At 42.6% G+C, this 22,965-nt stretch overlaps 1 protein-coding gene across 2 annotated transcripts in view; it reads left to right on the top strand.

Annotated features, from left to right (window-relative positions):
* The window catches only part of SIL1 (SIL1 nucleotide exchange factor), a 200,420-nt gene that overhangs the window by 112,078 nt on the left and 65,377 nt on the right, over positions 1-22,965 (top strand). For both annotated transcript variants that reach the window (XM_019661003.1, XM_019661014.1), the window contains 4 exons: positions 288-408; positions 6,425-6,524; positions 15,113-15,304; positions 20,845-20,966. In XM_019661003.1, the coding sequence (XP_019516548.1) occupies positions 288-408; positions 6,425-6,524; positions 15,113-15,304; positions 20,845-20,966 (535 nt within the window). The remainder of the gene's footprint in view (positions 1-287; positions 409-6,424; positions 6,525-15,112; positions 15,305-20,844; positions 20,967-22,965) is intronic.

Below are 22,965 nucleotides of genomic sequence, written 5' to 3'. Positions count from 1 at the left end.
GGACGTTAGTCTCTAGATTGAAATGCAGATATCCTTGCCCACCTTGCCTCATACCTTTCTTGGAAGTAGATTAGTAAAAGGTGACTGGTGTTAGAGAGAGAGAGGTAAGAAGGGAGAGAGAGAGAGAGGTAGGGAGGGAGGGAGAGGGAGATATGGGTGGATTGAGCACAGCACAATCTGGTCTTCATGAACTAATAAATCCTATCGGCTTGTTAGCCAGCCATTCCATCACAGTGTCCCTCTGAGGATTGTATACCTCATGAACCTTCTCTGTTCTTGGTTTTTAGGTCAGGCTGTCCCTGCAGGATCCCATGTGCGGCTGAATCTCCAGACGGGGGCAAGAGAAGTGAAACTCCAAGATGAGGATGAGTTCCGAAATACTCTGAAAGGGTCAAAAAAAGGCAAAAGGTACAGTGTCAACCTTAGGGGCTGGGAGGCTGACAGCATTGATTTTTGTAATACTGTAAGTTATGACAATGCAATGTTTCTTACCCAAATTCATGCGGCTTTAAAAAAAAATTGAAATTTAATAGCATAGAATTTGTGATAAATCTCTCAGGGTTTTATGGAAGTTTACTTCTATGGTCTTTGGAAAGAAATAGTTTGCAAAGCAAATTGATACTTTAAAGAATGCTGTAGGGGCAACGCTTAACCTGTTTTAAAAATGAATCTGTTTTTCCCAGTACTTTAAGAGCACCCATTTGAATCCCAACAATTAATGCGCTGATTACAGATGAGTCATCTATTCATTAAAAGAGGTCTGTTAGGCCTTCTGCTTTGCAGTAATACTTCCTTGGTGAACAGTATAATTAAATTTTAAAGTCTTTAATTCAGACTAACTTTTCCTCTTGTTAGTCCATATTAAAACTGGCTATCTTATAAAAGTTCTCCAATAATAAAAGATTGCCTTATTTTTTAATAACCAGTGTGGATTATTCAATTTGGGTCAATTCATAGTCTCTATTTTTTCTTCTATTTGCCTTGAATTACTAAGTTTCTTCTGCTTGCTATTTCCTGCGCGAGGGAGAAGGAGGTGGAGACATGGGGTTGCAGGAGCTCCTGGAATTGTGCAGTTTGGAAGGTTGATATTAATACCAGTCATGAAGTTTCTAACACAGGGACCAGCAAATTATGGCCTGTGGGACATATTGGGACTGCTGCCTGTGTTTTTTTGTTTTTGTTTTTTTTTAGCAGCTAAGTTGTTTTTAACATTTCTTAATGGTTGGAAAAAAGCAAAAGAAGAATAACATTTCATGACTGATAAAAATTGTGTGATATTCAGATTTCAGTGGCCATAAGTAAAGTTTTATGGGAACATCGCCAGGCTCATTTATTTATGTATTGTCAGTGGCTCTTGCTTGCTATACTAGCAGAGTTGAGTAGTTGGGACAATCGCCGTAAGGCCCACAAAGCCTAAAGATTATCTGGTTATTACAGATAGTTTGCTGTCCCTGTTGTAATACATATAAGTATTGGGACTCAATCATGGATTGAGCGGGGTTAGTGTTAGCCCTTGGGTTTTTATTATTTTAACAGTATTTTGCAGTTAGATATGAGGCAGAAAGAGACCTTAGAGATGCAGTTCTTACGTAAGTCTTTTCCTTGATACACCTGACAAAAAGGTCAGCCTGTCCACGTGGGATTCAGTCATGTGACACTCACACCCCCACCAAGCAGCCTGCTCATATTTGGGCAGTTTTTACTGTTGGAAACTTTGACTTTATATTTCGATAGATAAGATAAGGAAATATTTGTCCTCCTGACAGTCACCACAAACTGGGAGGGATCTTTATCTTCCCCATCTCTCCATATAGGCCTGTACCTCAGGTGACCCAGGTTATAAGATGGTTCCTTTCTCACAACCATCTAAGAAAGAATCAAATCTCGTTGTTGTAACCCTGCCAACCTCCCTCCATCCCCAGCACACATATAGATACATATGTCAGTGTCTCAAAGTAGCTCAGGAAATTGTTTCTCCCATCTAAGCCAAGTCTTAGTTTCTAAATAAAAAGCCTATCTTTTTCGTGGTTTAAGAATACGGAGTTACAGACTGGATTACTTTGGAGTCTTTTATTTGTTGGTTTTAATACCAAGGGAAGTTATTTCTCCAATACCTGACTGGAGATCATCAGTAGGAGCGCTTTCTGCTTTGTTTGTTGTTCATATCTTTTTAGAATAGAAAGCAGAGCCATCAATATGGTCTGTAGTAGATACACTGAAAGAGGGAACGATTTGTCCCCACTCCTGACTCATCTCCTTTGAAGTATTTCTGAGGGCTCTGCCTCAAGGATATGTTGGACAGGCCCTCTTCCTTCTCAGCATTTATAGCCAGTGGCCAACCTGTCTGAATAGGAGCCCAAAGGCACTGACAAGGTGGTGGTGTGTTTACTGCGGTGTGCTCAGGAGCCTCTGGCTGCCTTTGGTGGTGACTTTCTCCTCCTGGGGTCAGCCTCATCCTTTGCTCCTCCAGTTACACTTCACAGTGTCTTCCTGGCTCTTTAGCACTGGAATGGGAACAGAGGCCAAAGGGCAGGGCTTATTTCCAGAATTGTTATAGTATTTTGCTTATTCACATGTTATAGTATTTTGCTTATCCACATGTTTTGAAGGACAAGACCCACTGCTTTCCATCAGATTGTCAAAGAGGCTGGTGACCCCAACAGAGTTAAGAACCACCGGCTAGAGAGAGATGGCAATAGTCCATTCAGCCTAACCCATGGCAGCGTCTCCGCTAGTTCTGCTGGATGTGTGACTGACCACACTGCTACCTGGAGCTGCAACGCCTATGGGCTATAGAGCCGGGGAGCATAGGGTCCCTGACTCTGACTTGTCCCAGAGGGTTCTCTTGGCACTGTCTGATTGCCTGTTGGCTCCCAGCAGCAGGCTTTCCTCTTGCTATTGTTATATTAGGCATTGCCATCTCCACTGGCTTTAGACCACATCCCTGTCAACATCTCCACAGTACATCTCTCTTTTTGCCCTGGAATAGCCAGCTTCTTTGAATCATCTTCCTATGTTTGGAGGGATGAGGAACATCCAAGTTGTCCCATCTTGACTTGAGCATTTACCATGGTACAATATGGTATAGCAGTGAAATGAGTGGGCCCAGGACAGGGCCATTTACTTGCTCCATTCATTCATTTCACAAAAGACCCATTGAGTGCTATGTGCCAGGCATTGGGGATACAGTAGGAAACAAAATAGACAAGATGCCAGCCTTATGGAGGCTGACAGGCAGAAAAACAGGTAAATAAACATGCAAGTAAGGTAACTACAGATGATAATAAACACTAGAGAAGAAACAAACAAGGTGGTAAGTCACTGGGGGAGTCATTTTAGATAAGATAGTTTGGGAAGGCCTTGTCAAGATTATATTCGAGCTGAGACCTAAAGAGTGAGAGGGATGTAACTGCTAGTTTTATATGTTTAGGGTTAGAACATTGTGGGCACAGGGAACAATAGAGTCCCTGGCTTTGTCAAGGGAAAGGCTTTGTCATGTTTGAGAAACAGAAAAATGATCAAGGTGACTAGAGGGGTGGAGAAGGAAGAAGACTAACAGGAGATGAGATGAAAGAGGTGTAAGGGACAGATCAGGTGGAGTTTGGAGGAGTATGCTGAATGTTCTTCACTTAACTAGGATTGTAATGGGAAGCCACTGGAGGAGTTTGGGTGGGAGAGTGATTTAATTTAATGCAGTTTTCAAGGTCACTCTAGTTGGTATGTGTATAGAAAACAGATTGAAGGGGGACAAAGCAGAAGCACAGAGACAATTAAGATGTCTTTTTAGTAGCTCAGACAAGATCTCATGGTGGTTTAGTCTAAGGTGTCATAATGGAGAGTGGATGAATTTGGAGATTTAATTTGGAGGTAGTAACACCAGGACTTTCTTATGATTTAAGTCTAGGGGTTGAAAAAGGTTGGGAGAAGGAATTCAGGATAAAGCCTCATTGGGGGATTTGTGTAATTAGGTGCTTGGAGGTACCATTTATTGAAATAGAAAATATTGTGAGAGGGACAGATTTCTAGGGAACACCATCAAGACCTATGTTTTAGATGTAATAAATGTGAGGTGCCTGTTAAACATCCGAGACCCAAGCTATATCACGTAGTTGTACAGGAGTCTGGCTGGTACTCGTGGGAGAGTTTTGGGTCAGAGGTGTCAATTTGGGCATCATTGCCTGACAGTTATTTAGAAAGAACTAGAGGAGAGTGTAGATATAGAGAAGAGCAGATTGTCCAGGATGGAGGTCTGAGGCATTCCAGCAGGGTTCAGGTAGGAGATGAGGAACCAGCAAAAGAGAGGAGGAGTGAGGAAGAGGAAGAACCAAGAGAGTGTGGTAACAAGAAGCCAGGAAAGGAGGGGTGTTTCAAGGAGAGAGGCGAACAGTGTAAATGCTGCTGAGTGGTTAAGGAACGTGACATTAGTGAAGAGTCCATTGAATTTGGCCAGCAACTATTCATAATTTTGAGAAGCAGTTTTAGTAGAGTTGTGGGAACAGAATCCAGATTAGAGCAGATGGCAATGTAAATAGCAGCAGGAAGGTGAGGATGGCGGGTGAAAACAGTGTGTTCATAGTTTTACTCTGGACGGGAACAGAACAATGGCATGACACTTAGAGACATGGGCTCAAAGGAATGTTGGTATGCTGATGGGAATAATCCAGTCAGAGGGAGAAATTGATGATGCAGGCAGGAGGGAGTGGTATCATTATGGAAGGTCAAGCTTTGGAAAAGGCAAGTGGGATCTGGAGCTTAAGTTTAATAGGAGCAGGGACACTGGCATCCATTATAATAGAAGGGAAAGCAGAGAGTATAGATTTAGGTGCAGGCTGGTGTGTAGAGCTGATGATGGGAAGATGAGGGAGTTCTTGATCATAACATCTGTTTTTCTCAGTGAAGAATGAAGTGAGAATACCAGCTGAGGATGGTTGTATGTGTGTGTGCATGTGTGAGTGCAAGCACACATGTGCACACTTGTGGCCTGATAGAGTGGGATTTAAGGCAGTAAACAGAGATATGAGACATGGTGGGACTAGTCCTGACCAATTAGTCCTCTTAGAGGAGGGAGGAGATAATCTGTTCAAGCTGTGGCCCTAAATACTGAGTTCCCTCTCAAGGGTCAGGGGCTGGTATCCTCAAGCAGCTGGCAGTGGACAATACTCTGCTGGACGAGGGATTTTCTCCCTTATCTGTAGGATTGTGGTAATGATTTGAATGAAATATTACTCCTAAAGGATTAACAGAGTGTCTGACACATGGTTAAGTGCTCAGTAAATGGGAGTGATTAGCTATTATTAATTGGTTTAGGAAGACTGAGGTGTAGAGAAGACACGTGTTTTTCTCAGGACCCTAAGAGGTCTCTAGGATGAATCAAAGACTGAATGAGCAAAGCCATCAGAACTTGCCCTCATGAGAGCAAAGGCCTGCTGGGATCTTGGACTATGAGACTGATGTATGTACTCGTCTTGCCTGGAGCAGAGCAGGCTAGTAACTCCTTCCCCCACCTTGATATATCTCCTGGGTTATCCTTAACTTCCTCATCCCACAGCTGGACAGTCTTGTCAAACAAAGGCCACATTCCACGCACCTCGTTGTCCATACCACTCTTGTTCCTACCTCTGTTCACTAGGCTGAAATGACTGCTGGTGGCAAACCCTGACCCCACCCCCCACCCATGAATGCCTTCACTCCAGTCAAGATGAATGGCTGTGGCTTGGACCAGCTCCAGGGGCTTTGTGAAGATCCCACTCTGTCGTTTTTGCTAGGTTCCCGAGATTATGTCCACGTTTCCTTCCCTCCCTCTTCTTGGAGGCTAGCTATGGAAGGTGGCTGACCTTGATTCTAGTCCTTGGTATCTTAAATCCATTTCTTTGTCAGGTTGATACATACCTCCTGCAACTATCCTGTGCCCCAGGGTTTGTCTTAAAAGTGTGAATTTATCCAGTCTGTTTTTGTGAAGACAGGCTAGCTTGTCAAGTCAGGTCAGGCACACGCTTGTGGGGCTCAGGTCCCTGCTGGCTTCTTTCCTAGAAGAATATAAGTAGGGTCCATGTTATTCTCTCTGTCTGTGTCCAGGACCCTCCAGGAGGTCCTGCCCTGGCATGTGCTGAGAGAGCAGCATTGCACAGACATTTCAGACTTGTTTTTGTCTGAGTAGCTGGCTGAGAGCTCTCTGTCCATGATGGGCTTCTGTCTGCCCCATGCCATTTCCTCCTCTTTTGTGATATGACCCCCCCTGCAGCTGTGTCTTTCCTCCTCTAGCTTCAACGTAAGATCACCCTGTTTGACTGCTCGCTGACTGAAGGTCAGGTCTCAGCTAGAGCTGGCCTGGTTTAGCTTGCCTGGGAGTACACCCACCCCTGGGGGTTTTCTTTCTTGGGAAAGATGGTGCCTCCCTCCTGACTCTCAACTTCTCTTTGGACAGGCTGGACATCAACACCAATACCTACACATCTCAGGACCTCAAGAGCGCACTGGCAAAATTCAAGGAAGGGGCAGAGATGGAGAGTTCAAAGGAAGACAAGGTATGTGACGTTCTTCCCAGGGAGTTAGAGTAAGCCTGCAGGACGGCATTGAAGGGAGTCACTTTTTCCTGAAGCTTTTGCAATAAACATGGGATGATAACAATAACATTATAAAATAATTTAAAGGACAGTTAACGCCAAAGAAGAAACCCTTTATATAGACTATTAAAAAATGCTGGGAGCATTTCTGTCATCATTTAGGTTAGGATCCAACTTCCCATTACATGTTTGGGGAAATTGAAGCACAAAGCAGAGATGGCCGTCCTCTGCGTTATTGCAGACATGCGTGAAAAGAACAGAGGTTAAAACTCAGATCTCCTCGCTGACACTTGGACTAGACACAAAGGACAGAGGTGCTAGGCTGGGCTGGAAGAAGCCTGGGTCCTTTGAGCATGTAGCAAAGGTATTCCCTTTTCAGTTCTCAAGATTCCTTAAATATACAACATGGGGCCGGGACAAGAGGATGGCTGAGGTTTCCACTTGCTCTAACTTTGTCTCCCAGCTAAGGGAGTCCGAAGGAAGGAGACAGAACTGCCGCTCCCTGGCTGTGCCCCTAGTGTCTGGGGAGGCTGATAGGTGCAGACCTATACCAGAGAGAACTCTTACTCTTAGATGGACCTCATGAGCTCATGTAATAGCCAGGGAATGTCGCAAATAATTTTTTACATTTCCGGTTGAGTCTTGTCCTTGAAAGAACCTCCTCTGATGGCCACGCTGGAGACCTTTCTAAGTTTTCCCTCGTTCTTCTCCACCCTGGCTTTGTCTACCTCTCTGCCCTCGCCCCAAAACCCCGGCACTATTTGGGAGGGGCAGCATCAATTTCCTGACAGCTTTTATGTTAGTGGAGGAAGCCTTAGATCCCTCGTATCCTTTAGAGCTAAGTATTTCTGAGACAAATAAGCTTTTTTTTTTTTTTTTTTTTTTTGGTGTCAGGGAGGACCTAATTAGGATATGTTAATATGCAGGTCCAGTCTCCTTGTCGTTACTCATCTTAACCAAAGCCACATATCCTGGCTTGGAGAGTATATGTAGTGTGAGAAAGTGAGTAGCAGGATGGCAGCAGCCGCAGCAGTGGGTGAAGCAAGCTGATGCATAGAATCCCATCCTACCCCAGGTGTATTATTAACCCAGGGGTGAGAAGCAGCAAATCCCCTACCTGGTAGAGGTGAGGCCAGCAGAGGAGAGCAGTGCATGCCTAGGTGCATGGAGCAGAGATTGGTGTTCTGGTGGCCGGGGGTTGGGCTGGTTCCCACTCCTTATCTCCTCACCATGTGGGGCTGGCAGGAACACAGGAACGTAAAAGTTAGCCTCTGCTCCTTGTCTCCTCTGAGGCTGGAAGGCCCACTGCACCTCTGTCTCTTCTCTTTGTTCTCTTTAATGACACTCTTCTTCCATAATTCAGTCTGTGTAGAAAAGTATGGATGTTATGGAAATATTTTTTAAATGTAAAAGCAAGAGATTAAGTTTGCAATTGTTTTTTGCAATTAAAAAAATCACTTCGTAAGTTACATAAATGTCTAACCATTATGCTGTATACCTGAAACTAATATAATACCGTATGTCAACTGTAATAGAAAAATTTAAAAAAAAATTTAAAACAAAAAATAATCCTCTCTCCTTGCAAAGGGAGAGCCCAATACCAGTATCCAAATGCACGATCTCTGTATTGGCTGATCCGAGTCAAGTGTCACTTTTGAGGCATGGCTGCCACACGCTTTTTTTTGCTTCTGTGGAGTTTAGGTTGTTAGCTCCTTCACTGAGGTGCTGGGTCCTGGGGTCTTTCTCCCACTTTCATTTGGAGCCTGTCTGGACTGACCCAGCGTACTGCCAGTGCACAGGGACTGGCAAACAAACTGACTTGGTGTAGGTTGGGGAGTTTCTTACATGTTCTAAGCTAATGGCTGCAGATGTCATCATACTTTTTATCAATCTTTAAACCAAGGTTGTGTGGCAGCTTATAAGTACAGGATAGTGCTTTTGCTATTTATAAAGAAAATACCGTCTGATATTATACCATATCCTGTCAATTGAGGGAATGTTTCTGGGACTTGAATTTTTGAGGGGAAGGGCATCAATTCTGTTGTAGCCATTGGTACCTTAGTAGATTTAAGTGAATCAGCTCTTCCCCGAATCACGTGTTTTGTGGAAAAGCTCGGTCTTCCTGAACAGGTTCGGGCTGCTCTTATTGAATCTGGTTTCTTTATCCCTCTATTACCATACAGATTGCTTGATGCTCTATGGTTTGGTATGTCAGCTGGTGTTCACCTGTATTCTATAAATTACTGCGTTTTAAAATATGGCCTTCTTAAACTTTTGATTCTGGACGAGATGAAGTAGACTCATTTCCCTTTATTCCTCCTGCTAAGGGCAACTAAGAACCCTAGATGCAATATTAAAATTGATTATAAGAAAACTCTATAAGATGGGAGGAAGGAGGTGGATTGGCTAGGGACCTTGGAACTTGAGGAATAACATGGCAGTGAGTTCCTTGGGCTTTCTTTTTTCCCTCTGTATATTCCAGAGTGGGCACTAGAGAAGCCCACATCCTGGAAATGCCAACAGGTACAGATAGAAAGGACCTGGAAAAGGGCAGCCTAATAGGACAAAAACCTTTTTGGCAATTCCAAAGGCCATGGAAACCTCCCCATTCCCACCCTTAGGGCCAGTGAAAGTTGAATGGGGAACTTAGTTTGTTATCGCTAAGTGGGGAGGTGGGAATCTACAATCCCATTCCTGCACCAGAGTGGTGTCAGCAGAAGCCGAGTGGGAGCCTGAACTTGTACTCCCTTTGGTGGCAGTGAGATGTGTGAGGCTGTGCTCTGCTTCCTCTGCCAAAGTGGTGTCAGTGAGCTGAGCAGACAGCCTGCATTTTTGCCTTCTGCCCTGTGGTAGGAGGCCTTTCTCTGCTCCCCCACTGCTGGCTACCAGCAGAGACGAGTGTTTTTCACCCTCCATGTGGGGTAGCAGGCTGTTTCTCCCGTTGGGCTGGGGTCAGCAAAGGCCAAGAAGAAAACCTGAATGTCTGTTCCCTGCCTGGCGGCACCAAGGTGATTTTTCACTTCTAGCCGAGGTGATGCCAGTGGCGGTGGTGGTGAATGGAGAGTCTGTACTTCCACCCTTCGCCTGGTGGCAGCAAGGCAGTGTGACACAGCAGCCTGCTCCCCACTCTGGGGCACTGTTAGTGGGGGTAAGTGAGGAGGCTGAACTCCCATCCCTAGACCAGCAGCAATGAGGCAATGCTTCAGTTCCCTCACTGGGGTGATGTCAGTAGAGGTCAAGGAAGGACTTTTTCTCCCAATGTCCAGCGTCCAGTGGTGGGAAATGATGCTCTTTTTCCCCCTAACTAGAGAGTGGTGGTAGGATTTTAGAGAGAGGGGAGCTAGAGAAAGGGATTTTGCAGATGAAGTCCTGGACATACCTCCTAGTGACCCACATGAGAAACTGACCAGAATTAACACAGCAAAAGATTTTAGAACTGAACTGTAGTGTGGAATACTGCCGAGGTTTTTAGATTAGCTTCTGGGTAGCACAGAAAGGAAGCAGACCAAAATAACATTGCAAAGGCTCTGAAAACGAAATTGTCTGGGGGTCACAGCCACACATGAAGGTCAGAACCAGCATATTAAACCTAGACAGTGTGACTGCCTACTGAAAAGGAAGATTCAAATAGGATTCAGAGTCTTATAACTTAGTACCCAAAATGTCTAGGATACAATAAAAAAATCACTCATCATACCAAGAACCAGGAAAATCAAAACTTGAATTAGAATAGACAATTAACAGATGCCAACAGTGAGATGACTCAGAAGTTGGATTGATCTAACAAAGATTTTAAGCAGCTATCATAAAAAAGCAATTATGAACACTCTTAAAACAAATGACAACCTCAGCAAAGAAATAGAAGATATAAAAAAGAACCAAATGGAATTTTAGAACTGAAAAATACAACTAAAATTGTTAAAGTAATCACTGGATAGACTTTATACCAGAATAGAGATGAGAGAGAAAAACATTGGTGATCTTGAAGACAGATAAAAATTTCTTAATCTAAATAACAGAGAGAAAATAGATTGAAAAAAATGAACAGAGACTTAGGGACCTACAGGACTACAGGCATGCCTCTTTTTATTGCGCTTCACTTTATTGCACTTTGTAGAAACTGCAATAGACGTTTTCATCAACGTCTATGCAAGACCCTCCACCCGCAAAAAGATTACAATTTGCTGAAGGCTCAGATGATGGTTAACATTTTTTAGCAATAAAGTAGTTTTTAATTGAGGTATGTACATTTTTTTAGACATAATGCTGTTGCACACTTTATAGACTACAGTATAGTGTAAACGCAACTTTTGTATGTACTGGGAAACCAAAAAGTTTCTATTACTCACTTTATTGTGATACCTGCAGTACCTCCTAGGTATGCCTGTATAACCAAAGATACAACATTTGTGTCATTGGAGTTTCAGAAAGAGAGAAGGATGAATATGGGGCTGAAATAATAATCAAAGAAATAAAGATGGAAAAATTCCCAAATATGGTGAAAAACAGAAATCTATAGATTCATGAAGCTGAGTGAATTCTTTTTATTTTTTATTTCAGGTGTACAAAGCAATGTAATAATTAGACATTTATACCCCTCCTAAAGTAGTACCCCCCAATCTACCCCTCTGACATTGTACATAGCTGTTACATACAGTACCATGTTCCCTATGCTGTACTTTACATCCTGTGACCACACACACACACACACACACACACACACACACACACACACACACAGGGTGCCAAAAAAAGTATACGCATTTTAACAAAGGAGTTCTTTATTAAAATTATAATAATATATACCTATAACAGAAGATGAATACAAGTCATGTTTGACTTCTGCAATTACAAGAGGTGCTCAAAGTGGTTACCATCAGTGTCCAGACACTTCTGATTATGGTGAACTACCGCTTGAGCAACGTTGACCAAAGTGTCCACTTGTATATATTTTTTGGCACCCCCAGTGTGCATATATATATCTGACATTCAATATTATTCTACTTCAGCTTCAGGTGTACAGTGCAGTGGTCAGGCATCTACACAGTCTATGAAGTGATCCCCCTGATAATTCCAGTGCCCATCTGGCATCCTATATAATCTTTACAACATTACTGATTATATTCCCCATACTGTATTTCATATCCCTATGACTATATTGTGATGACTAATTTGTACTTTCTAATGCCGTCACCTTCTCGTCCATCCCCACCTCTCTCCCATCTCGCAACCATCAGTTTTTTCTTTATGTCTCTGAGTCTGTTTCTGTTTTGTTTGCTCGTTTATTCCATTCTTTAGATTCCACATATAAGTGAGATCATATGGTCTTTAATAGGATAAACCCAAAGAAATCGATGCCATGACACCATTACAGTCAACCTTCTGAAAACTAAAACCAGAAAACTCTTGAAAGCAGCTAGACAGAAACAACACATTATCTATAGGGAACAATGATTGAATGACAGTGAATTTTTCATCTGAAACCACAGGGGCCAGAGTACTGTGGCATAACATTTTTCAAATCCTGAAAAAAACTATCTACTCAGAATTCTATAACCAATGAAAATATCCTTCAGGAGTGAAAGGGAAATTAAGACATTCTCACACAAAAGCAAATTAAAAGAACTTGTCACCAGCCTAAAAGAATGACTAAAGAATATTCTCCAAATAGGAAGTAAATGATAAAAAGGAAACTTGGAACATCAGAAAGAAAGAAAGAATAGTGAAATGAGTAAAAAATGAGAGAAAATACAATAGACTGCCCTCTTGAGCTTTTAAAATAGTTTGATAGTTGAAGGAAAATTATGTCATCATCTGTAACTCCACATACATTCAGTATAAATTCCACTGCCAGAGTTACAGCTTTTGTTTCTTTGCTGCACTTGCATCTGCTTTGGGCAGTTCTCTCTTTGGATTAGCCATTTTTATGAAATATTACCTGGGTTTATCATTTGGGGATGAGGAAGCCATACAACTACACACTTGAAGTCTGTGTATGAACTGAATAATGGACGCCCAGTGACCAATCACTGACAGACTTTGAAAGAAGTGATGTGATCAGCCACTGATCATCGTGGGCATTTATGTTATTTATGTAGTGATTTGTGGGCTGAAAAACTAGCAGCAAAGGTGGTAATTTATGCAATTACAGTCAATATATTGTAGCAACTGAAACTGTGTCATGTTGGGAGACTGGTGTTACTTAAACTGTGGTGTTTGAAATTGGTGCATATCAGGTCTCTGCAAAACAAAGATTGTCTATATCGGGTAGAAGACTTGTATCTAGAATATGTAAAGAACTTTGAAAACTCAGTAGGAAAAACCAGCAACCTACTGGGAAAATGCACAAAGGACATAGCAGACATTTCGCCAAAAAGGGCATGTGGTTAGCAGATAAGCACATGAAAAGATGTTTAATGTGATTAGCCATTTAGAAATGCCAATTAAATCCATGATGAGATATACTGTATACCTATTAGAATACCTAAAATTAAAACGGTGGTAATACTAAATAATAATAGTGAGGATGTGGAGAAACTGGATCTTTCATACATTGTTGGTGGAAATATAAAATGGTACAGTGCTCTGGAAGATAGTTTGGCAGTTTCTTATAAAACCAAACATATGCTTATCATACAATTCAGCAGTTGCACTCTTGGGCATTTATCCCAGAGAAATAAGAGCTTAAGTTTATACAAAAACCTTTATACAAATGTTCATGCAGTTTTATTCGTAATAGCCAAAACCTGAAAAAAAACTCAAATGTTCAACAGGTGAATGGTTAAACAAACTGTACATCTATACAATGGAATACTATTCAGCATTAAAAAGAAATGAACCATTGATATATGCAGTAGCTTGGATGGATCTCAAGTCATTATGTTCAGTAAAAATAAGCCAATCTCAAAGATTACACACTATGTGATTCCATCTATATATAACATTCTCCAAAAACCAGAATTACAGAGCTGGAGAACAAATTAGTGCCAGGGCATAGGGACGAGAGAGAGAGGGTGGGAGGCCGAGGCACTGCTCGAAAGGAGCACAGTGGAGTTGTTTAGTGGTGATGAAACAGCTCTGTAGCTTGATTGTTCTGGTGGTTACGTGAATCTGTATATTGAATAAAATTTTATGGATGATACACACATACGTGTAAATGTGTACATGTAAAAGCTGATGAAGTCTGAATAAGGCCTGTAATCTAGTTAACAGTATTGTACCTATGTTTTCTTGGTTTTGATATTGTGCTATTATGTAAGATGTTACCATTGTACTACTTTTCTAACTGTCTGTTTTTAATTATTGCAAAATAAACAGCTCCCCCTCTCCCCTCCAGCCCCCTTTCATAAAAATGCCTTCCTGAGGGCCCCGCACACCTCATTTTTGTGAGGCAGAGGTGACTAGTTTCTTATCTTTCTCACTTGCCTGTCATCCCACAGCTCTAGACAGTGACTCAGCTTTCTCAGACCTCTTTGCCTGGCCAGAGTCCTCTAGCTGGGTGTAAGGAGAGCATTTCACTGTTTTAGCCCAAAGAAACAGGATATGGCATCCTATAGATGTGATTACTGTGCTAGGAGCTTGCTCTTTTTTAAGAGAGGCTGATTCATTTCTTTGGTTGATGTTTCTGTGGAGTGCTTATAACTGGAGAGAAAACCCAGAGGTAACAGATGAGCAATTTAGAACTGACAGCTGCTCATCATCCTGCTTTTTATAAATATTCTTGCTTTTTAATTTTTCTTGGAAGATAGAGACGCAAACCACTGTGACATTTCAGACTCTCTTTATAAGCACTATCCTCTAAAATTGGGAAGAAAACAGGGAGTGTCACAGGTATAAAATATCTAATTAAAGTCTTTTATTCACCTCCAACATGACTTCATTTTAAAAATCTTTCTATGTGTGTGGGGTGGGGAGGGATTGAGAGAAAATTGTTTGAGATTTGAGTATAGTACATACAGTAATTTAGCCACTTCAAACAGTTGAACAAATTGTACACCTGTAGTTAGATTGACAGTAATGACAGTGACTTAATTTTCATCAGCAAATTGTTCCCACCCTGACATCTTCTTACCCACAGTTTCCTGCATCCGGGTTTCCCTAAAATGTTGCTGGATTGGTCAGGGCAAAGCCAAGATTTTCTGTGATTGTAGGATATGGAGAACCAAGGTGTGGATTATTCCACCGTAGACCTCAGCCTTCCCATGTGAGGTTCGGGGTGGGAGGTGAGCTTGCATTGCTTTCCCTGACCTCAGTGATTGCAACAAGAAGACTTTCCAGTCTTCCTGAACATTGGAAGTTGGACTGGCGTAAGAGAACCTTGGAAGATCTTGAGTGTGTTTTTGGTGCAGAGGGCTATATGGGGATACACCGAGGGCCCTGTTCTCCAGGCATCTTAGAAGGCATCAGGATTTCTGATAGTACAGATGAAAGAAGACTGTGAGTCCTGGAGAAGCAGTTCTTTGAGGATGGGTATCCATGGTAGACCATGAGAATTTTGGGGCGATGTCTCCAATTGCTTTGATTAATCATCTCTTTGCTGCTCTTCTTAGGCAAGGCAGGCCGAAGTTAAACGGCTCTTCCGCCCCATTGAGGAGCTGAAGAAGGACTTCGAGGAACTGAATGTTGTCATTGAGACTGACATGCAGATCATGGTGCGGCTAATCAACAAGTTCAATAGTTCCAGCTCCAGCCTGGAAGAGAAGATTGCTGCACTCTTCGATCTTGAATATTATGTCCATCAGGTATTGTATTTCTTTGTCCATAAGTCTGACTTTTAACTGACAGCCCCCATCCTTAAGCCTTAAGAAAAAATACCAGCCTCTGTACTTTTCTCCCAGAATGCACAGTATTTTTAATCTAGGCCAATATTTATTGTAGTAAGATACATTCTTAAAGGCCAGAGCTAACCTCTTACATTTGGAGCATCACCTCCTTTATTCCTTCAACACTGAGGCTACAGCACAGGTAAAATAGATGTGGTCCCTGTTTATTGTTGCTTATAGACTGGTAGGGGGAACAATTAAATAACGAACAATTGAACAATGGACAAATTAACCATTTAATAATGACATAGTTTAAAATCATGTGCAAGGCTCCAGAGGGCAGTGCATATAACAGGGGAACTTAGCCTAGTCAGGGACACTGGGGAAGGCTTCCCTGAGGGTGGGACATTTAGGCTGAGCCTTAAATGATGATCAGGGGTTTGCTAGGCCATGAGGGGAGATTAGAACAGGAGATGACGCACTGTGGCCCATGGGCCAACTGTGGCTCACTCCTGCTTCTGTAAATAAAGTTTTGCTGGGACACAGCCACACCTGTTTGTTTATGTATTGTTCTTTTTTAAAAGATTTTATTGGAGAATTAGGGGAGGGGAACAAACAGTGTTGGGGAATTGGGGAGGGGAACAGACAAGTTGCTGTCCTTTTGTTATTCAATCTAGTTGTGGAGGACGTTGCTTCACTGGTCCATGTTGGTGTTAAAATTGCGCTCTTCCTGGGATGAGGCAGTCGCTCGCTTGCCATTGGACGGCCGCGCCCGGTGACTCAAGGCAACCCAGCTCCAGGTCGAGCTGTTGTTCACCATCTTAGCTGTAGAGGGTGCAGTGTCACTGGCCCTCATGTGGGATCCAACTGGGCCCTGCTGCTCAGAGCTGGCGTCCCAAGCCAACTCCTAACCAATGTGCTACTTGGCCGGCCCTGTTTATGTATTGTTTTATTTTTGGCTTTTTTCATGCTACAATGGCAGAGTTGAATAGTTGTGACAGAAACCAGATGGTTCACAAAGCCAAAAATATTTAATATCAGGCCCTTTAAAAAAAGTTTGCCAACCCTTAAATTAGAGCCTTTCAGGTAGAGGAAAGAGCATGTGCAGATTCTGAGGCAGAGAAAAGCTTGGGGAGAATGAGGACCTGGAAAAGATTAGAGGGACTAGAGCATAGTGACCAGGGGATGGGGGAGTGGCAATGACGTGGAATGGTTAGTGAGGCAGAGAGTTGGGGTTGGGACTATCTTCTCCTTATGGTTTTATCCTTGATCCTAAGAACCATTGAAGAGTTCAAAGCAGGGAAATGACTCATCAGACTTGTGCCATAATGATGGTAGTTAATATTTATTGAGCATTATCATATAATAGGCACATATTCAAGTGCTTTGAACACATTAATTTATTGGCTTCCATAGCTGCCTTATGAGTAGGTACTATTAATCCCATTTTATAACTGAGGCAAATAAGTTCACACTTGTGATTGCCCAAGGTCACACAGTAGAGCTAGGATTTGCAACAAGGTCTGTCTGACCCCAAACCTCTACTCTTAACCTTTTGGACGTTCTGCCTTTCACAGGAGACTGATAGTGTTTGAATGAAGCCTGAAAGAGAATAGGTGAATCTAAGGAAAAGGAGCCAAGAGAAGCCATTTATTTATTCAATGAATTAATTTATTAGGTGCCTGTTAAGTCTCAGGCACTGTTCCAGGCACTTAGGGTACATCTGTGAACAAAATTTGAGCTTCCCTTCTAGCAGAGGCAGATAGTCAATGAACGTAACTAATAAGTAAATTATAAATAATGTCTGAAGGTGATAAATACTATGGAAAAATAAAAAGTATAGCAGGGAAGGGAAGAGCCTCTCAGGCAGGAGAAACATCAAGTACTCTTGGCCCTAAGGTGGGAGCATATCTAGTGTGTTCGAGGAACTACAAGTTAGTCAGTGTGGCTGGAGCTGAGAGAAGGAGAGAAGTAGATAAAACTCAGATAATGGGAGGGAGATCATGGAGCGCCTTGTAGGCCACGGAAAAGAATGAAATTGGACATTATTAGAGGACGTTTAGCAGCAGGACGACGTGATCTGACTTACTTTAAAGGATCCCTCTGGCTGCTGTGTTGAGAATTAGACCGGACCCTAGGGGCATGGGTAGAAGCAGAAACCAGATTGGAGGCTATTGCAGTAATCCAGATTAGAGGTGATTCTGACCCAAGAAAGCTGTGTAATCATAATCAAAGACTTGTTTGGACCCTCATCAAGACATAGATCTTCACCTTCCTCCCACATGCGACGGTGTCCTTGTTCTCTGTAAACTAGGCTAAAAGACATTCTTTCTTTAGGATTTGCCAGCCTTTGTGGGAGAGAGGATGTGAGTCCTGTATCTGCAGGCATTATGGGGCAGCCGCTTCATCTCACTCTCTCTCTGCTCATAATGCTTTCTCAGGCCTCAAATAGCAGGTCTGTGATCCTTTCAGAGAAAATGGACCTGGGTTCTCGTTCCTCTTTCTAGCCTTTCTCTCCAGGGTGAAAAAACAAAAATTTCAATAGCTTTGCTCTTATAGATATTTAAAGGATTAAGGATCCTGGGGGTTATTTGCACAGTCTTGCTCTGATGTTGACAACTTTTATTTTTTCTCATCTTAACATACTTGAATGGATCTTTAGGTACCAGATTTCTGTAGGTTCTTCCTTTAGCTGCAGCATCAAAGGCCAAAATGACTTGAGAGCTTATCATACCTAGAGGGGAGTGTGTACACAGGAGGCCTGCAGGGCCTTGACAAATTCCTTTTTCCCTGCAAGTTTCATCTCTGGAATGACATCCTGTTCTGCTTTCAGAGGTCAATGGGTGGGGTAAACGGTTTCTTGGACATCACCAAACTCAGTCTGAGGTCAGCCCGGTTACTAGCCCCCTGGTATAGGCCAAACTTGCTCTGTTGGTAGAGGAGTCATAAATGTTTTGAGTCATTAGCCTTTTGATTGGAAATATAAGGTCCTTGATTTGGGCTGATATGTCTGGTTTCCATGCAACAGTGTTAAGTTGTGATTTCACAGGGGGATTAAAGAAGACACAGCTTGGCCTTGAGTCCCAGTTGCAATGGGTAATTAGGGGTGATGTAGTGCTAGCTTTGAGGAAGATGGGACTTTTCTTGCCAGGAACTTCACCAGTCTACTCCTGTTCTAGACTCACTGATTGGCAGTTCTGAGAGCCATGGGCTTCAAGGACCCAAACTGGATCTGCCCAAGGATTTCTCACAGCCATTTTTAAATTATTAAACAGGATTTGTGAAAAGCAAAACCGTGTGTATGGAAAACAGTTTGTGAGTTATTTATGAGTGGCTTGTTTCTGCCCATCCACCCTGGGGCAGTGTTTGCCTTCCCCACGTAACTCCTCAGTTATTTACCATCATTTTTCCCTTTCTGTTTCCTGTTCTCTCATTGTCTCGTCAGTGCTCTGATTCTCTTTTTTCCTCTTGAGTGTTGGCACAACTCCCTACTGCCCCCTTCCTTATGCATTCCTTCCCTCTACCTTGAGCTCCTTGCCGCCTGTCTCACCCCATCCTGAAGGCAGCCTGGGAAAAGTCCTGGCCCCAGACCCAGATTTTGGAGCTTGATCTTCTGGGTGTGCATTAGGTAGAATGACTCCTTTCTTCCTCATCTCTAGTGAAATAACAATTGAGGAAACATATTGAGAAGGCTGAAGTGCTTATATAAATGTTAGCATTTATAACACCCTGATTATCTTTGTAGTAGTAAAGATAAACTGAGTCTAGAACAGAACCGTTGTGACTCTGGGCTGTGTTGCTTTGGGGCTGTCAGAGTGGCAGCTGCTCTGCTAGGAACCCATACAGGCTTTGATAAGTAGCCATCCCAAGCTTGCAATGACAGGACTCTGAGCCAGGTTTTGTATCCAGAAAACCTGGAGGAAGGAGGATCAAAGGAGAGGCAGTGAATTCTTAGATTTTAAAATCAGGGTTTGTGAGGAAGGGAGGCTTAGTAGTACTTGCGCTATGTCACAAAGCACCCAGCTCTGAGCCTCCCTAGTTAGCTGCACTGTGACCCCATAATCATTCCTCTTCATAAGGACAGATTAGGGCAGAAAAATTCCAGCCCTGGCTGGGGGCCTTTATGACAGAGTAGACTCCATACTTACTTCATGATCCTGGATTGGCCATCTCTTCAGGTTTGTGGTACTAGGGACCCATCCATTTTGTTGGCACAGGTTCCCCAGGTTGCCTTTTTACTCACAGTGGAATTTATTTCAGTAACATTTTTTTTTTCATGATCAAATTAATTCATTGTTTTAATGATTATTTATCGAGCACCTAACTATATGCTCGCACTATTCTAGTCACCAGACCTACAATAGGGGACAGACAAAGACCTCTGCTCTTGGGGAGAGTATATCAGAATGTATAAGTGGTAGACCCACACCCAAAACATAGGCAGAGTCAAATGCAGTGCTTCAAACTTGATTTCTCTGTTAGAGCCCTTTTCCAGTTCAGAAGGACAGTTGGGGAGGAAAGGGCTCTGTGGCATCTGGAGGAAAGGTGAAGAGCAGTCATGTTGTCGGGCTCTACCTTCCTGGGTTTTTCTGATGATTTGTAGAGTGGGATCAGCATGTAGGCAAGAGGCAGCAACAACGATATTTTCAAGGGAAGCCTGCAGCATGAAGAAAACAGGGTCCAGTGATCTTTCTAAGGAAGTTGAGTCGTCTTGTTCTAAAATACTAATGAAGCTTGGGCAATGAGATCCCCACTTTTATAGAATAAAAGAGAGATTGTCCGAACTTTGGGCTTTGGACCTTAAACGATAGCCTGCCAGTGCTGTCTGATAGAACTTTATGTGATGATGGACATGTTCTGTCACGAGCCAGCTGTACAGTTCTAGACCAAAGCCTTTGAGAGAGAGACTTTTGTGCAGATGTTATCAGAATGTCCACAGATTCAGTCAGCCTTAGACTATATGAAGTGAGGAAGAGGAAAGAGGATGGTACTATTGTTATTTCTCTCCGATCACTCTTCTAGGCCCCTCTCCCCCTGCAACAGGGCTCCTCTTATAGTCCCGGACTTCTAATTAAAAATCAGCTTTAAAAAAAAAATGTCTGCTGCCTCCATTGCCCCCATTGGGGCTAGACATCAACAGGAAGCATGGCGCCATTTAGTAGTGCTGATGATGCCAGATCTTTGTGTTAACAGCTTGTACATTAGGAGTAAGCCTTGTGACTCACTATGGTATTAGAATTTTCCAGGACATGTTTGGCATAAGCAATAGATAGGTGCCATTTCTGCCAGTTCCCATGCAGGTGCTCATACATCATGTTAGATGAATTAGGAGTTCTCAAACTTAAGATGATTTAAAAATTTAGTTTTCTTCAAATCCTTTCCTAGTTAGTCAGAAAGGCAACCATTGCTTTTTATTTGATTTTTTAGTTTGTTTTTGAATAGTCACCAAAAACAAGGCTATAAGAAGAGCTCTTCTTTCCTTGATGGCTGCACTGTGCTAAGCTGTGCCTTTGTTGCAGATGGATAACGCACAGGACCTGCTTTCCTTCGGTGGCCTTCAAGTGGTGATCAATGGGCTGAACAGCACAGAACCCCTGGTAAAGGAGTACGCTGCATTCGTGCTGGGGGCTGCCTTTTCCAGGTGAGCAGCAGGATGGACATCCCATTGGCCAGGATTGTTTGGGCCCCTCAGGTGAATCCTAGCTTTACTCTCGGCCTGACTGGCCTGGATATAGGTTACACTTGAACTCATGCGTATCCCTATCCACATTTCATGGTAATCTCAATGAAACCAGAGTAAGAGATTGATTCTGTTCTTATTCCAAGTAGATAAGAATTTTCACCTATGTTGTCACCACTTATGGCTCTCTGTTTCCCCTCATCTTCTATGTCTGGACATTTAATGACATATTGTAGATCACATTCTCAGTTTTATTCAAAGCTAATAAAAACCATAATTTGTGAGGAAAGGGGATGAATTCTAAGAGCTGATCCTTTTGGAAGTAAAGCTGCATACATCTGGTGATGAATAAATGATGGACCTGACAAAGGAGGGTCTTTTGGGGGAAATGTGTCTTTCCCTTAGCTGTCTAGAACCAATCAATATGCAGTCAGGGTATCAGACTCTGGGTTGAAAGTTGTTTAAATTTCAATTAGTCTGGCTTGTGCTAGAAGACTGATCAGGCAAGAGGAGTGGGGAGACAGCATCTCCGAAGAGTGGATGAATCAAGATATGTGGGTACCATATCATTATACTAAAAAAGTGAGGATGTTTTCAAGCTGCAATTGATTCATTGGAGCCATAATTCTTTCCATTGAAAATCTGTTCCTAGGACCATTTGTGCTTCTAAAACAGGAGCCAATATTCAGATTCTTGCTGCAAGGGCATGGTGGTGGCTATTAGGGTTGCCCTGCTTGGATGTAGGAATCGCGATGTTGTAGGAAAAAGGCTATTCTTTACATCTTTACCATTGGAAGCTTTGTTTTGAAAAGCTTTCCTTTGTCTTTCATCCATGCTTATCTTTATTTAATTTGAAACTCAGTCTAATGTCCTCTCATTCTGAAAAACTTTAGCATCTTTTCATAGTAAACTAAGGGGCAGAGCTGGAAAGGTTAGAATTGTCCCATGAGGAGAGGCTGAGAGCACTGCAGGCTTTTATTTCCCTTATCACCACCCTGCCTTGATCCCGAAGCCCTGGTTGTTCTGTGGTTGTGTTGTTGGCAGTCAGGGCTGTGGCCTCCAAGACACTCCGCCTCCCTTGATCTCACCTACCAGACTCAGACAGTCTCCCAGGAAGCCCAGGGAAATCTCTGCTTGTGCATCCACTGGGAAGGTGGAGAATCTGAGTGTGTCATTGGTGGCTGTGATCTCAGCTCTGGAGAAGTTCGGGATCTTAGCCTCATTAAGGCTTTAGAGGCTTGAGAACATACTGAGGCTCGTTTTTTGTTCCTCAATCCATAAAAGAGCTAAATCCAACATTATTAACCTCTCTCCCCAGACCCTTTTTGGAAATATTTTCCATAATTCCAACTATCCTGTTTTCACTTTGAATATGAACAAATGGTCCTACTTGTTCCTTGCCATTACTTTTGGAAACACATTTTTTGGGGGAAACTGTGTAGTACCTTGATGTCACTTCTTAGTTAAAGGGGACTAAGTGACTTGAGAAGTACGCATTGGGCCTGCTTAGTAGGACATAGCTCATCCGGGGGCTGTGCCAATATGTGGTGTTAAGATTTTTCTGTGATTGTGTTAGTGTAAAACCATGTTAACATTTATGTGGCATCACTAAAATTTAAATAGAGATAAATATAAAATATTGCAATTTATTTTTTTGGTGGCAAGCATACTGCTGTATTCAAGATGTTCTAGCTGGGCTTTTGATGGCTCACCGGAGGGCAGTTACAGTGACAACGTGGTATGGCGCCAGAGCTTTTAGAAGCCAACAGCAGGCTTTTTGAACATCATGAAAATGTCAATGTGTTATGCAAAGAGGAACTTGGTGCAAGGTACGAATAATTCTATGCAGAGAGGCAGGTTTCTGTGCTCTAGTCTGATATTCATTGTTTCCTCTTGATGTCCTGAGTATTGGTCCTGTAGCTCCTTCCCTCCCCTCAGCATACAAGTGTGCACACACACA

The sequence above is a fragment of the Hipposideros armiger genome, unplaced genomic scaffold (assembly GCF_001890085.2).
Source record: "Hipposideros armiger isolate ML-2016 unplaced genomic scaffold, ASM189008v1 scaffold_11, whole genome shotgun sequence".
Classification (NCBI taxonomy): domain Eukaryota; kingdom Metazoa; phylum Chordata; class Mammalia; order Chiroptera; family Hipposideridae; genus Hipposideros; species Hipposideros armiger.
Note: the sequence above shows the minus strand (reverse complement) of the source record. Positions and strands in the feature narration are given on the sequence as shown.